General features: G+C 36.0%; 3 protein-coding genes across 3 annotated transcripts; 1 reads left to right on the top strand and 2 right to left on the bottom strand.

Annotated features, from left to right (window-relative positions):
* The first annotated feature begins 1,153 nt into the window (after positions 1–1,153).
* Positions 1,154–2,114, top strand: LOC137003146 (zinc finger protein 239-like). Its single transcript, XM_067363195.1, has 3 exons — positions 1,154–1,232; positions 1,278–1,896; positions 2,024–2,114. The coding sequence occupies exons 1-3, from the start codon at positions 1,154–1,156 to the stop codon at positions 2,112–2,114; spliced, it is 789 nt and encodes a 262-aa protein (XP_067219296.1).
* Positions 2,115–3,821: 1,707 nt separating this feature from the next.
* Positions 3,822–4,541, bottom strand: LOC137003139 (zinc finger protein 501-like). Its single transcript, XM_067363184.1, has one exon. It carries the CDS (start codon positions 4,539–4,541, stop codon positions 3,822–3,824), a length of 720 nt encoding a protein of 239 aa, XP_067219285.1.
* An 8,010-nt stretch (positions 4,542–12,551) lies between these two features.
* LOC137017057 (zinc finger protein 665-like) lies at positions 12,552–15,421 on the bottom strand. Its single transcript, XM_067380979.1, has 2 exons — positions 15,128–15,421; positions 12,552–14,000 (listed from the first exon to the last, which is right to left on the bottom strand). The coding sequence occupies exons 1-2, from the start codon at positions 15,183–15,185 to the stop codon at positions 12,676–12,678; spliced, it is 1,383 nt and encodes a 460-aa protein (XP_067237080.1). The 5' UTR covers positions 15,186–15,421; the 3' UTR covers positions 12,552–12,675.

The raw sequence follows: 15,421 nt of genomic DNA, 5'->3' as shown, positions 1-15,421 counted from the left end.
GATGTAGGTGTCTTTGTTTTTTTCAGTAGAACACAAATGATGATTTTTAACTCCAACCGTTGCTGTCTGTCAGTCAAATAATGCTAGTGGATGGCAACTTCTACAATAAGAGTAAATAAAACTTGCTTAGACAAGTCCAAATTAAACCCAGCGGCTCGTGACGACACATTGATGTCCTAAGACACGAAACGATTGGTTTGTGTGAGAAACCAAACAATATAATTTTTTACCTCTAATACACCACTATGTCCAACTGCATTCATCACTCGATTCGTTTGGTCTGATCGCGCTCTGACAGCGGCAGTGATGTCTCGCGTATATACTTGAATGAGAGCGAGACATCACTGCCGCTGTCAGAGCGCGATCAGACCAAACGAATCGAGTGATGAATGCAGTTGGACACAACAGGGTTGAGGGGTTAAGTGATGTTAATAAAAAATTGTTCATTTAAAAATAGTTAAAGTAGCGTATTTATAGAGATTTGTAACTATTATTACTCACAATAATTATTTATAAGAACACAACATGCTATTTATATCTGAATTACTAAAATGTCATTGTAAATATAATAACATTATAGCAATGCAGGTTGCATCTTTATAAGTACATTAATGGAAACATACGACTGAGTAATTAATACTTATAAATCAGTGTATAATAAATTATGAGCACAACAATTGAAAAAGCAAATGCATGACTTATAAGTAACAATAAAATAATATAAATGTAACTATAACTGTTCTTATAATGCATTACAGGTCGTAATGAGTCTTTATAAATATGTTTATAAATTAATTCACTATACAGATGATCTTCATAGAAAGTGTTACCAACACATTTGGTAAAAACAAATATCAATCTAAAAGTTGATGTCAAAATATGACAGAAATATATTTAATAGTTTTCACTACAGAAACATGAGATTTGTCTGTAATGTTTTAAATATAATAACTGGAAGATCAATGTACCTCATTCATGTAAAGTTTCAGGGACGTATAATTAATTTATAGAAAGGTATCAAAATTATTATTATATTTTATAGCAGTTTTTTGCTTTGTTACCTGAGAGTTCCCTTTTATGCCTTTTCACTTTAATTCTTTGTTTTTGAATTTGTTTTTGAAAAAATGAAGTTTATTCTTTGATTTCAGACCTGATGGAGGAGAGCGAGGAGAGTGAAGAACTGAGTGAAGTGGAGGAGGAACATCATGACAAACCTGGAGAAAAACCTTTGAGTCGCTCAAAGACTAAAAAGACATTTTTAAAGAAAATAAGAGCAGAGAAATCTACAACCTGCACTCAGTGTGGAAAGAGTTTCACATACATATGTAATCTTGAGATTCACATGAGAGTTCATACAGGAGAAAAGCCGTTCACATGTGATCAGTGTGGAAAGAGTTTCATATACAAAGAAAGTCTTAAGATTCACATTAGAGTTCACACCGGAGAGAGACCGTTCATATGTACTGAATGCGACAAAAGATTTCTTCAGGCATCAGACCTAAAGAAACACTTGACAGTTCATAGGAAAGAGAAGCCACATTCATGTTCTGTGTGTGGAAAGAGTTTTTCACGGTGGTCATATTTACATGCACATCAGAAAATACACACTGGTTTGAGAGAGTACATGTGCTTTGAGTGTGAGAAGAGTTTTATTAATGTGAAACATTTAAAACAGCACCAGAGAATTCACACTGAAGAACAACCTTACAAGTGTTCACACTGTGACAAGAGATTCAGTCAGTTAACAAATCTAAAAACACATGAGAGGATCCACACTGGAGAGAAGCTGCACACGTGTGATCAGTGCGGAAAGAGTTTCTCTTGTAAAAGTAACCTGAAGCGTCACATGAAGATCCATGAAGTGGAGAAACCATGTCACTACAGTCTGAGATCACGGTGAGTAGTTCATCTATATGAGCTGAGCAACAAACATTTCTGCCGATAATGGAGTTTCCAGTGACCCTTTTCTCATCCTGTTCCTGTTTTTCCAGCAGCATCAGCCTGATCTGATCTTTCCTCTCAGGAACCTGATGAATTTGGATCTTCAGCTGGAGACCCTCCTGAAACTACAACAGAACAAGTCTTCTAAGCTGTCTGGTATGCTGAGGAGATGAAACTGATCAGTAAGATTATTTATAAAGCAAACTTTAGTGGTAGAAGTGATAGTTCTTCTACATTTGTAGCAGGGAGTCAGCTTTGCAGCCGTGGCTAAATGTATACATGAGACTAGATAATGATCTGATAATGATCAGCATCAATATTGATTTCATGTGACAATATTAGATCTAAACTATGATTATGACAATGAGTGGGTCCTGACACGTGTTGTCTAACTCCAATAGAGTTTAAAATATCTCTAAATTCCAATCCCAGTGTGTCTTTTTCATTATCTATATGGATATTAAAATCACCAATAAAGATTTTATACGCAGCCAGTACTAACTCTGATAGAAAAGCAGCATATTCTTTGATAAAGTCTGTATGGTGCCCTTGTGAAGTCTGTATACAGAAGCCAGCACAAATGTCAAACGGGATTCATCACTTCAAAAAAATTCTATTTGAAACAAGACCGCTGAGTAATACTGAAGATATTGCTATAAATTACATCAACACCGTCCCCTTTGCCTTTCAGACGAAAGTTATTTACATTTTGTATTTAAGTTCCTTCCTGCCTTCAGTTAATTGTCCAGGATTGTTTGTTGTTACTTGTTTGCTGTCACCTGTGCTTCCATTCCTTGAGATTAAACTACGTTGTGTTACTTGTATCTACTGTCCTCGTCTTCCTTGGAGTGAACCCATAATATACAGTATGTTAGAGGACAAGCCAAGCCATGAAGTGGAATGATACAAAACATTTCTGAAGAACTGAAGGTCCCAATGAGCAAGCTTGAAAGACTTGAGGCTGAACGTGGTGCCAAAGGTGCTTCAACAAAGTATTGAGCAAAGGCTGTGAATACTGAAATACATGTGATTATTTTTGTTATTTATATTTAATAAATTTGCAAAGATTTCAAACAATCACATTATGGGGTATTGTTTGTAGAATTTTGAGGGAAATAATGAATTTAATCCCTTTTGGGAAAAGGCTGTAACATAACAAAATTGGGCTGGGTTGAGCGGGGTTAGTTTTACCTACAGTCACCAAACTCTACAGTCACCAAACTCACCAAACAAACTCATATATTGTTCTCATCCAGCCGGACAACTTTCTAATTTACAGTCATTAGCTCTGATCAACAGGAAGTCTGCTATTTTGTTTTGAATGTGGATTTTTTTTTTAAATAGAGCTATGAATTTTAAACTACTTAGAGGGTTTATACGATTCAGACTAAAGATTTTAATGTGGTGCTTAGACATTAAAGATGTTAAACTGAGAAATGGATATCTCAAATGTGTTGCCATGGCAAGAGGTTAAATAATACATCTCAAAACTGTGAGAGTCTCATATCTTCTAAACAATACACAATACATTAATTTCTATATAAAACAATACAAATCTTAGAAATAAACACTTTAATTTTATTTATTTTTTTCAATTCAAGAAGCATGTCGGAAAAAAACTGTTTGAAAATGTAATACATACTGTAAACCCTAGATGGCAGAATTCGCATATTTTTAAACTGGGTTGAAAAAGCTTGAGGACATTGTTTGATAAGAACATGTGGTATGAAAGCCACAAATGACTTTCTCATAAGTCATTATTAACATCTCACAATAATGAGAAACTTTCCAAGCAGATACTAAGCAGTCAGAAAGTTTCCTTTCTGGTCACCATGACTGTTAGGAAACTAACTGTTTCTCAGCACATGAAGATGAACTACTTAACATAACTTCAGACTGCAGTCATGTGGTTTCTCCACTGCATGGATCTTCATGTGTATCTTCAGGTGGCTTTTAAAAGAGAAACTCTTTCCGCACTGATCACATGTGTGCAGCTTCTTTCTGTGCATCTTCTCATGTGTTTTCAGATGTGATGACTGATTGAATCTCTTGTCACAAAGTAAACACATGTAAGGTTTCTCTCCAGTGTGAATCATCTCATGTGTTTTCCAACTTGTTAACTGACCAAATCTCTTGTCACAGTGTGAACACATGTAAGGTTTTTCTCCAGTGTGAATCCTCTGGTGCTGTTTTAAACAGATCGCTGTAGTAAAAGTCTTTCCACACTCAAAACACATATGATCTTTTACACCACTATGTATTTTCTCGTGTTTATGTAAATATGGCAGCCGTGAAAAACTCTGTCCACACAAAGAACATTGTGGCTTCTCCTTCGTATGAACTGTCAGGTGTGTCTTCAGGACTGTTGATGTTTTTAATGTTTTCCAACACTGATCACACGTGAACAGCTTTTCTCCATTGTGGATCCTCATGTGTTTTCTAAGTTGTGTTGATTGACTGAAACTCTTCCCACATTGATCACATACATGCAGCTTCTCTCCAGTGTGGATCATCATGTGTTCCTTAAGATTTCCCTTTCCTTTGAAGCTCTTTCCACATTGATCACATGTGAACGGTCTCTCTCCAGTGTGAACTCTCATGTGACGCTCAAGATTTTGTTTGGTTGAGAAACTATTTCCACACTGAATGCAGGTTGTAGATTTCTCTTCTTTTCTTTAAAAATGTCTTTTTAGTCTTTGAGTGACTCAAAGGTTTTTCTCCAGGTTTGTCAGGATGTTTCTCCTCCAATTCACTCAGTTCTTCAATCTCATCCATCAGGTCTGAAATTAAAGAAAAACAGTTTAATTGCATTGTAACAGTACATCAAAATAATTCAGAGAGAAATATGAGGTTAAATGACACTTTGCATTAATATTTTTAATGCATTTTTATAATTTAATTAAAACGTTCCAATGATCTACCATGTATTAGGTGTAGAAGGACATGAGGGTGATTAATAATAAATTACATAATTTTAATTTTTGGGTGAACTAACCCTGTACGATGTGTGACTTCAGTTACTTCACATAATATTTATCATACCATAATATTTTTTGAATATAATATTTTTATAGTTTTAACGATGTGCAAGCTGACATTATAAAGTATGTTGCTTAACTGCCAAAAACAAAAACACATCTTGAGAGTCCAAACACATTCACTGCATGATGAAGCCTATAGAATGCAGTCAGAATTACCCTATAATTCAACTTCAATATCACTGTATGGGTTTTTGTTTTTATATTCATAAGATGTGATGGAGTTCAGTAATTTTAACAAGCTAGAGTTCTGTTTTTCTCGAATACCATGTGAACACTGTCTATGAGGGTCATTGCAAAGGTAAAATTGATTATAACTGTTACGGAACTGTGTAACCCTGTATATTGTTTATTTGGTTTATTGTTATTTTGTGTGTGTGTTCTTTTTGCTTTGTTTCTGTCAAGCGGGATATCACGGGATGGCTCCACCTCTCTCTGCCGGGATTGGGTTACAATTACTGCGCGAGGGTTTAAAACCATCTCTTCCGTTTCCTGCCGGCGAGCTGTTACGGCTTCAGGCCAGTCGCACCTCTCCTGCCTCCTCTCCAGCCGCCAGACCACTCTTTTTATGTTGTGTATTAACTTTGATTATGTTATGCTGTTTTTGGTTTACAGTGAAGGTGTTCTGTAGGGATGACCTGCCCGTTTTTGTTAGTGTAGTAAGGGTAATTTGTTGTATTTTATTTATTTTTTGATACGTTGAGGGAAGTTATTTTGGATATTCTTTTCTTTATTACCCGTTTTGTTTGTTATTTTGGGCCTTGGGTCTTCCTGAAGTTTATGCACCCACTGGTTTAAGTTATTCTGGAAACTTTCAAATGTTTATTACTTAATTTCTTTCATCTTAATAAATCATTAATCGTTTTTCTTGAATCCTGAATCTAGTGATTTATTTGTCCATCAATTTTCTAGGTCCTTTTTTTTTTGGTCTGATGACTGGGGAAGGCATCCCTTTTTATTTTATTGCGATTAAACCTAGACTGGTCGTAATAATAACACTTAAACAAACAAGTTAATATAATGAGCTGCATTTTAGACAACATTGATTGTTTTTTTTCTGTTTTCCCAACATAAATAGTCAAACAAAGCCAGATCTCAGAGATTTGCCAGATTTTACCATCTTGTTCCTGAATTAATCTGTTTTTGAGCGAATCAATGATCCATACAATAAACCTTATCTGCCCTAAATAGTAATGAAAATTAGTAACATCACATACTTTTTAGGATGGATAGTATGCACAATGAGACGCATGCAGAAAAGGGTAAAATGTTCCACATTGCTCTTTGTATTGTCATGAAATACACTGATGAAAAATAAGTAACATTAATTTGTACTTATAACTAATATAAAATTTAACTAGACATTAAATGTATACCATAACTTTTTAATGAGGCAGTAACATATGATAGATAGGAACGAACAAGATATTAATAATTTATTCTTTCAATAACTATTTAATGCGTAAAAGTATTATAATATTAGCATAACGAGAAACACAGAAACGAGCTTGTAAAATGTCGCTTAATTACACTGTATGAAACTGCTCACCTCAGAAGACTCAACGCTGAAATTGAAGGAGGAGAAGGTCATCGACCATCAACAGAAGATGGTCAAAGACGCGCCAAATATGCCTGCTGTTTACAACCACAAAACATTAACATAATCATACAAACATAACAATAATTACACCCGCTCTCTTTCTGAAGGTGGTGAGATTGAGACTGAATAATTTGTTTATTTAAAAAAAAGTTCATAGAATTGATCTGACTTGATGAAGCCTCGTGTTGTGAACGGACCAACAAACTAACCAGAACAAACTCTTTGTGTGTATAAAATGTATACAGTTGCAAGAAAATGTATGTGAACCACTTGCAGAATCTGTGTAAATGTGAATAATTTTAACAAAATCAGAGAAATCATTCAAAATGCATGTTATTTTTTATGTAGTATACTGTCCTGAGTAAGATATTTTACATAAAAGATGTTTGTATATGGTCCACAAGACTAAAAACAATAGCTGAATTTATTAAAATAACCCCATTCATAAGTAAATGAACCCTTAATTCTCAATACTGTGTATAATTACCTGATGATCTACTGTTTGTTTTGTGATGGTTGTTCATGAGTCTCTAGTTTGTCCTGAGCAGTTAAACTGAGCTCTGTTCTTCAGAAAAATCCTCCAGCTCCTGCAGATTCATCAGTTTTCAAGCATTTTTGCATATTTGAACCCTTTCCAGCAGTGACTGTAGGATTTTGAGATTCATCTTTTCACACTGAAGACGACGGAGAGACTCAAACTCAACTATTAAAAAAGGTTCAAACATTCACTGATGCTCCAGAAGGAAACACGATGCATTAAGAGCTGGGGGTGAAAACTTTTGAATTTGAATATCAAGGTAAATTACTTAATTTGTCTTATGAGAAACATACAAGTATCTTCTGATACTTCAGAAGGGCAGCACTAAGTAAAAAGAAAATTATATTTAAACTAAAGAAGAAAAATTGGGACATCTTCATCCTGTTCAAAAGTTTTCACCCCCAAATCTTAATGCGCTGTGTTTCCTTCTGGAGCTTCAGTGAATGTTTGAACCTTTTTTAATAGTCGAGTTTGAGTCCCTCAGTTGTCCTCTTGGTGAAATCTTTCTGAAGAGCTCAGTTTAACTGCTCAGGACAAACAAGAGACTCATGAACAAACATCAAGGTAACCACACACAGTATTAAGAATCAATGGTTCAGATACTTTTGAACTGGGTCATTTTAATAAACTCAGTTATTAGTCTTATTGTCACCGATTCTGAAAGTGGTTCACATACTTTTTCTTACAACTGTATGATACTGGACATCAAGGGTGAAACTGTTAATAATGTAGACAGACAACAATCACATTCAATGTCAGTCATGTGTGGATGAAATTTAATTTATTAGGCATTTAAAAGCTCTATTGAAAAATGTATAACATGTAAAGCTCAAAAAGCAAAAACCTTTCAGAACTAAAATTGTGAAATTATTCCTGGTTCAAGCAGAATCAGCTGGAAATAAAAACGGACAATAAGATTTTGATAAAAATTACTTCAATCAATCATTACATGAGGCAAAAAAAAAAAAAAAAAAAGAAGAAGTAAAAGTGAATAGGACAGATCTCTCTCTTACTGACTTAAGAGCCAAATCTCAAGAGAAGAAACATGAAACAAAACTACATGAAAGTATATCTTGCATTTGCATGAAAGAGTAGAAGTGGAAGAGAAACTAGATGTTCAAATCAAAAACGAGTTTAAAATTATTATCAGATTCATGTCTCTCTCAAAAGTATTATGGCCTCTACAGCTCCTGAACTATAGGAGCACAAGAAGTTCATACTCGTTAAAACTCCTGCTTTTCTTCATGAAAGAGAACTGAGTGATACAAATCCTTTATTAACATTAACATAAACTCCTGAAGATGAACTTTGACAACTTTGGATGATGTTTCTTTGTCGTGTCTCTCACTGCAGCTGATCAGGACAGATTTCTATGGAAGAGATGCTTCATCATGTCGCGTTTGCTGTCACTGCATGGATCTGAAGATGATCTAGTTACTGTGATCGTGACTGTAGACTAGATCATTGATCAAACTCTCATGTGTTTCTCTCCAGTGTGAATCCTTCATGTGTTTCAAAGGTTTCAACATACAGGTGCTGGTCATATAATTAGAATATCGTGAAAAAGGTTGGATAAACACCTGAAGTTTCAAAGTCAAGTAAATCATGTTTGCAGGAAAGTTAAATCGAATCTGAATTGTTTTCGTTTTATTAGAGAGTTGTCACATCACGCGGCTGTATTGTTTATGCATGCAATAGTTTTTTCACATTTGTCATACTGTATGACAGCATGGTCACAAACATTAGTGTCCACATTGAAACCAGTTATTTCTCTATATAAAGGCAATTAAGATATTTGACAAAAAACCAATGAGATGGCATTATTGCGATATCATACAAAAGCATAAGCTTTTTACTTTTTAAAATGTTGTAAATTTTAGTATTTTGAAATTGACTTTTAAATGTTTGAACAACTGTGTGTCACCACTGTTCTCTGGCCTCATGGAGAGGCGTCGGGGCTCTTTTAGACCTTCCACCAGAGCCTCAGTTAGTGGGGATTGTGTGCTCCCGGAGTTTAAAAACATCTTTTGGACAGTCTAGCTTCGCCTATAGAGGGGCTACATTATGGAACTCTCTCCCCACAGGATTCAAATTACAGAACAATATTAACATCTTCACCAGAGAGCTCAAAAAGTGGCTTAAATCGGGCCAAAGTTGTTCCCATGTGTAAATTGTGCCGGGTTTTGTTTAATAATGTGTTTTTTTTTTTTGTTTGTTTTTTTTTTTTATTTATAAAAGTCCCTATGGACAGTTGTTGAAAATTAGCACATGTGCTATAACACTTTAAACAATGCATCTGGTTTGTCCAATGTTATTGCTATGTCCATATTAAATAAATAAATAAATAAAAAAGTTCATTTTTTTATTGTAAATTATTTTTTAAAATGGAACTTTCATATTGTCACGATCACTGTTGGCCCCTGTCAAGTTTCGGACTACATTTCCCATCATCCCCCCTGCCAGTCACATGCTCACACTCCTCTCCAATCATCATCTGCCACATCCACCCTTGCACACCACACTGATCACCACACCCAGCTGCAGCTCATTTACAGGACTATAAAGGACTGTCACATACACCACCTCACCGCAAAGTCTTGATTACCTTGTGTGTCATTTTCGAGCGTTTATATCCTGTTTTCCTGTTGTTACTGTTTCTGTCTGTTACCCGTTCTTGACCCGTTGCTGCCTGTCCTGACCCTTGCCTGTTAAACTGTTCTGTGAATTATATCCGCCTGCCTCGATCTACTGCCTGTGCCCTGACTACGATTCTGCCTAACCCTCTGCTGTACCTGTTTGCTCCTGATTTACCCTGCCTGTACGACCACGCTTACTTTTGTAATAAAAGCTTGCATATGGATCTTACCATGACTCCCGCCTCATTACACATATATTCTAGATTCCCTACATGTAAAGTAAAACATTTCAAAAGTTTTTTTTTTTTTTTTTTTTTGATGATTAGAGCGTACAGCTCATGAAAGTCCAAAATCCAGTATCTCAAAATATTAGAATATTTCCTAAGATCAATCAAAATATGGATTTTAAAAACAGAAAAGTTCAAGTTCTTTAAAGTATGTTCATTTGTGCACTCAATACTTGGTCGGCAGCACATATTACAGCAAATGATTTGCTCCTAGCACAAATTACAGCATCAGTGAAGTGTGGCATGGAAGTGATCAGCCTGTGGCACTGCTGAGGCACTATTGAGCCTTCAGATCATCTGTATATTGTTGGATCGACTGTTTCTCATCTTTCTCTTGAAAATATCCCATAGATTCAGGTCAGGCATGTTGGCTGGCCAATAAAACACAGTAATATCATGGTCAGCAAACCACTTGGAAGTGGTTTTTGCACTGTGGGCAGGTGCTAAAGTCCTGCTGGAAAAGGAAATCAGCATCTCCATAAAGCTTGTCAGCAGATGGAAGCATAAAGTGCTCCCAAATCTCCTGGAAGATGGCTGCATTGACTTTACACTTGATAAAACACAATGGACCAACACCAGCAGACGTCACGGCCCCCCAAATCATTACTGACTTCAGAAAATTCCCACTAGACTTCAAGCAGCTTGGATTCTGTGCCTCTCCAGTCTTCCTTCAGACTCTGGGACCATGATTTCAACATGAAATGCAAAATTTACTTTTATCTGAAAAGAGGACTTGCGACCACTGTTCACTGTCCAGTTATTTTTCTCCTTAGCCCAGGTAAGATGCTTCTGATGTTGTTTCTGTTTCAGAAGTGGCTTGGTAGTCCTTTTCCTGAAGATGTCTGAGTGTGGCGACTCTTGATGCGCTGACTCCGGCTTCATTTGACTCATTGTGAAGCTCTCCCAAGTGTTTGAATCGGCTTTACTTGACAGTATTCTCAAGCTTGTGGTCATCCCTGTTGCTTGTGCACCTTTGCCTACCCAATTTCTTCCTTCTAGTCAACTTTGCATTCAGTATGCTTTGATACATCACTCTGTAAACAGCCACCACATTCAGTAATGACCATCTGTGACTTACTCTCTTTGTGGAGGGTCTCAATGATTGTCTCCTGGACCATTGCCAAGTCAGCAGTCTTCCCCATTAGTGTGGTTTCAAAGAACAAGAGATACCCGGAATTTATACTGTAGGGATGGTCATTTAATGAAACTCAAATGTTAATATTCTAATATTCTGAGATACTGGATTTTGGACTTTCATTAGCTGTACGCTCTAATCAACAAATTAAAAAAAAAAAAAAAAAACTTTTGAAATGTTTTACTTTACATGTAGGGAATCTAGTATAAATGAAAGTTTCATTTTTTAAAATAGTTTACAATAAAAAAATAAACTTTTTTGCGATATTCTAATTATATGACCAGCACCTGTATAGTGCCATGTCGTTTCTGCTGTAATATTACGAATGAATCTGCTACTTTGTGTGAATCTTAAGGTGTTTCTTCAGGTCTGATGCTCAATGTGCACTGCATTGATCACAGTTAAATGGTGTTTCTTCAGAATGAAAAGGCAGATGTGATTTCACTGATCTGCTTTTTACCAGTGTGAATCTCATGTGAATCTTCAACTTTGATTTACATCTGAAACATTTTTTACACTGAAAGCAGAGGACAGTTTTTTTGGGCTTCCATCAGGTCTAAAAGAAACATTAAATCAAGTAAGATTTCAAATGAGAGACAAATATGAAAGGAAAAGTGAAGCTCAAAGCTCATGATGAGTTCAATAGTCATTTTAATCCCATCAACAACTGCTGTGTCACGATTATGATCTATTTTAATGTCATGAAGAGGATTTGTGTTATAAATTACGGTGACCGGGAGGGGATATGTTCGGTTCACTTAGTTTTGTCGTGGCCACGACATATAAACTTATGTTATCAAATTGATATAAACTTAACAATTTGATAAAAAACTTAATTTAATGATAATGAACATGTATCCATCCCATCTCACAGCTATGGTAGCGCACGTTGTTTACACATGTAACTCATGGCCATGAGAAATAGATGTCGTTCCCTCACCATATGATCTCGAGGCCACGACATATCACATTCCCATGAGTTTATATGTCGTGGCCGCAACAAAACTAAGTGAGCCGAACATTTCCCCTCCTGGTCACCATAATAAATCACTAGTTTGGTCATGAAACTCTAGATGGCGCAGGCTTGACATGTAACCTGTAAGATATCACATAATTTCCTACATGACTCAAGCTGATGAACTTGTTTGCTGTAAGCTGCTTAAAGAAAAATGTTGAAGCATTGCTTTATATATTTATAGGCCTCTAAACTATGCAAAAATGCGAGAACAATTGTAGACAGAGGGTCATTTCACACCAAAAGTCAAACAAATATAAATAAGGAATATAACTGGATGAACACTTCTCCAAATAGATAGAAGTCAAGTCACCTTTATTTATATAGTGCTTTTTACAATGCAGCTCTTAAAGAAAATGGTGTCAATGCAGGCAGATCAAAGCACTGTCGAATATCAAATATCAAGTGTCCCCGACTAAGCAAGCCAAAGGTGACAGCGACAAGGAACCAAACTCCAACAGGTGATATCAGGTGGTAAACAGGTGTCAAATAGGATGTGGTTTCTCCACTGCATGGACCCTCATGTGTCGATTCAGGTTACTTTTACAAGAGAAACTCTTTCCGCACTGATCACATGTGTGCGGCTTCTCTCCAGTGTGGATCCTCTCATGTGATTTCAGTGTTCCTGTCTGACTGAATCTCTTGTCACAGTGTGAACACTTGTAAGGTTTTTCTCCAGTGTGGATCCTCTCATGTGTTTTCAGATGTGATGACCGACTGAATCTCTTGTCACACTGTGAACACTTGTAAGGTTTTTCTCCAGTGTGAATTCTCCGGTGCAGTTTTAAACAGTCTGCTGTAATAAAAGTCTTCTCACACTCAAAGCACATGTACTCTCTCACACCAGTGTGTATTTTCTGATGTGTATGTAAATGTTGCAGCAGTGAAAAACTCTTTCCACACACAGAACATGAATGTGGCTTCTCCTTTGTATGAACTCTAAGGTGTGTCTTCAGGTTTGATGACGCAGAAAAGGTTTTGCCACAATGATCACATGTGAACGGCTTCTCTCCAGTATGAACTCTCATGTGAAGCTTAAGATTTTGTTTGTGTGAGAAACTCTTTCCACACTGATCACACGTTTGCGGCTTCTCTCCAGTGTGAATCATCTCATGTGTTTTCAGATTTGATAAATGATTGAATCTCTTGTCACAGTGTGAACACTTGTAAGGTTTTTCTCCAGTGTGAATTCTCTGGTGCAGTTTTAAACAGTTTGCTGTAGTAAAAGTCTTCTCACACTCAAAGCACATGAACTCTCTCACACCCGTGTGTATTTTCTGATGTCTCTGTAAATTTTGCAGCAGTGAAAAACTCTTTGCACACACAGAACATGAATATGGCTTCTCCTTCGTATGAACTGTCAGGTGTGCCTTCAGGTTTATTGACCGAGTAAATGTTTTCCCACATTGATCACACGTGAACAGCTTCTCTCCTGTGTGGATCCTCATGTGAACATTAAGGTATTGTTTGGTTGTGAAGCTCTTTCCACACTGATCACATGTGAACGGTCTCTCTCCAGTATGAACTCTCATGTGAACATCAAGATGACTTTTGTGTGTGAAACTCTTCCCACATTGATCACATGTGAATGGTTTCTCTCCAGTGTGGATCCTCATGTGAAGCTCAAGACTATATTTCTTTGAGAAACTCTTTCCACACTGAGTGCAGGTTGCAGATTTCTCGGCTCTTCTTTTCTTTAAAAATGTCTTTTTAGTCTTTGAGCGATTCAAAGGTTTTTCTCCAGGTTTGTCATGATGTTCCTCCTCCACTTCACTCAGTTCTTCACTCTCCTCTTCCACTTCCATCAGGCCTGAAATAAAAAAAATAAAATAAAAATAACCAAAATAGAGAAATATGAAAGGAAGCAAATAATAATGTAATAGGCATAATCTGATATTGCTGAGTTCAACATGATCCTGGGTCAACATTCAAATCAACCAATCAGATTTGAGGGACAAGTTTACAGATTATGTCAAGTTTAGGCTTAAAATCATGAATTGGTGCTTCTACATCAGTGTTATTCATCTGTCATTTCCCTCTGATTTTTGGGATAACTTATGGGTAGGGTTAGGTTTAGGGGTAAGAATAGGGTTAAGATTAGAAAAAAAAATAATTTCAGACTAGAATGCTGTTCCAGGATCAACACAATATGTAGACCCAGGAATGCATCTAACTCAGCAATATCAGGACATGCGTATTATAGCAGAAAGTAGACAACTTCTATAAAATCTGATCATTCTAGTTTGGTTTCATAAATGAACTGCATGAATGAGGAACATTGATCTTTCAGTTACTTTCAAAACATTATAGGCACAAAATGCATGTTGAGAACTATTAAATATATCTGAATAATGACAATAATCTAACGTAATATTAACATTTATACAACAGTGTCTAGGGATGTGCAAAATTAAAATATATATATTCAAATTTTTTTGATAATAATTATGATTATTTTGATGTTTGTGTTTTGTGTGTGTAGAAATTAACTAAATTAACAACTTCTATTATCTTTGTCCTACACATTTTACTCAACCCTGTTACTTCTGACATTATTTTCCTCATTCTGGAAAGTGAATTTACTTCAGACAGTTTGGTATTTCCCGTCTCCAAAGATTAATAAATTGTAAACTATATTGAGAAATGTCCAACACTTTGGTAAAATGGCTGCAAAAATTGTGAATATAAATAAATGTTAATATAAATAAAACAGCCAAAATATTTAGTGTTTTCTGATGTTGACAATTATTATTGTGTCTCAAACCTCTCTACAGACCATTTATTGAAAATAATAATAATACAATTCTGTACTTGTTCAATAGTTTAACTATTTTATTTCAAAGCTCTTAAGACTTACTTAATATGCAGAAATGTTTTTGAATCTTTTTGACATGAATGTTGTTCAGCATCATGAATGAATGAAGAATAAACACCAACCTCTTTGTTCTTCAGTATCTTCAGTGTGTTTCATTCTGCAGGGTTCTGGATCACTCATGTTCTCACTGTCCTCTTTAATAAACTCAGTCTTTGCAGATTTCAGCTCTTCCTGATGCTCTGATGCTCGTCTGATGGGAATATTCCAGATTTTATTGGGGAATTGGTGAGGGAGGAGCTTCAATGATGATTTGTGTGATGAGGGAGGAGCTTCACTGATGATGTGCGTGATGAGGGAGGAGCTTCACTGATGATGTGAGTGATGAGGGAGGAGCTTCACTGATGATGTGAGTACCA

Source organism: Chanodichthys erythropterus, chromosome 3, assembly GCF_024489055.1.
Source record: "Chanodichthys erythropterus isolate Z2021 chromosome 3, ASM2448905v1, whole genome shotgun sequence".
In the NCBI taxonomy this organism is placed as follows: Eukaryota; Metazoa; Chordata; class Actinopteri; order Cypriniformes; family Xenocyprididae; genus Chanodichthys; species Chanodichthys erythropterus.
This window is presented reverse-complemented; position numbering and strand designations above follow the sequence as displayed.

Bases quoted from the DNA above. Each gene is read 5' to 3' on its own strand.
- LOC137003146 (XM_067363195.1), top strand. From the start codon at position 1,154: ATGGAGGAGAGCGAGGAGAGTGAAGAACTGAGTGAAGTGGAGGAGGAA. The intron at 1,233-1,277 runs GTCGCTCAAAGA...AAATAAGAGCAG, and splicing joins ACCTGGAGAAAAACCTTTGA to AGAAATCTACAACCTGCACT. The intron at 1,897-2,023 runs GTGAGTAGTTCA...CTTTCCTCTCAG, and splicing joins CACTACAGTCTGAGATCACG to GAACCTGATGAATTTGGATC.
- LOC137003139 (XM_067363184.1), bottom strand. From the start codon at position 4,541: ATGAGAGTTCACACTGGAGAGAGACCGTTCACATGTGATCAATGTGGA.
- LOC137017057 (XM_067380979.1), bottom strand. From the start codon at position 15,185: ATGAGTGATCCAGAACCCTGCAGAATGAAACACACTGAAGATACTGAA. The intron at 14,001-15,127 runs GTTGGTGTTTAT...TTTTTATTTCAG, and splicing joins AGATACTGAAGAACAAAGAG to GCCTGATGGAAGTGGAAGAG.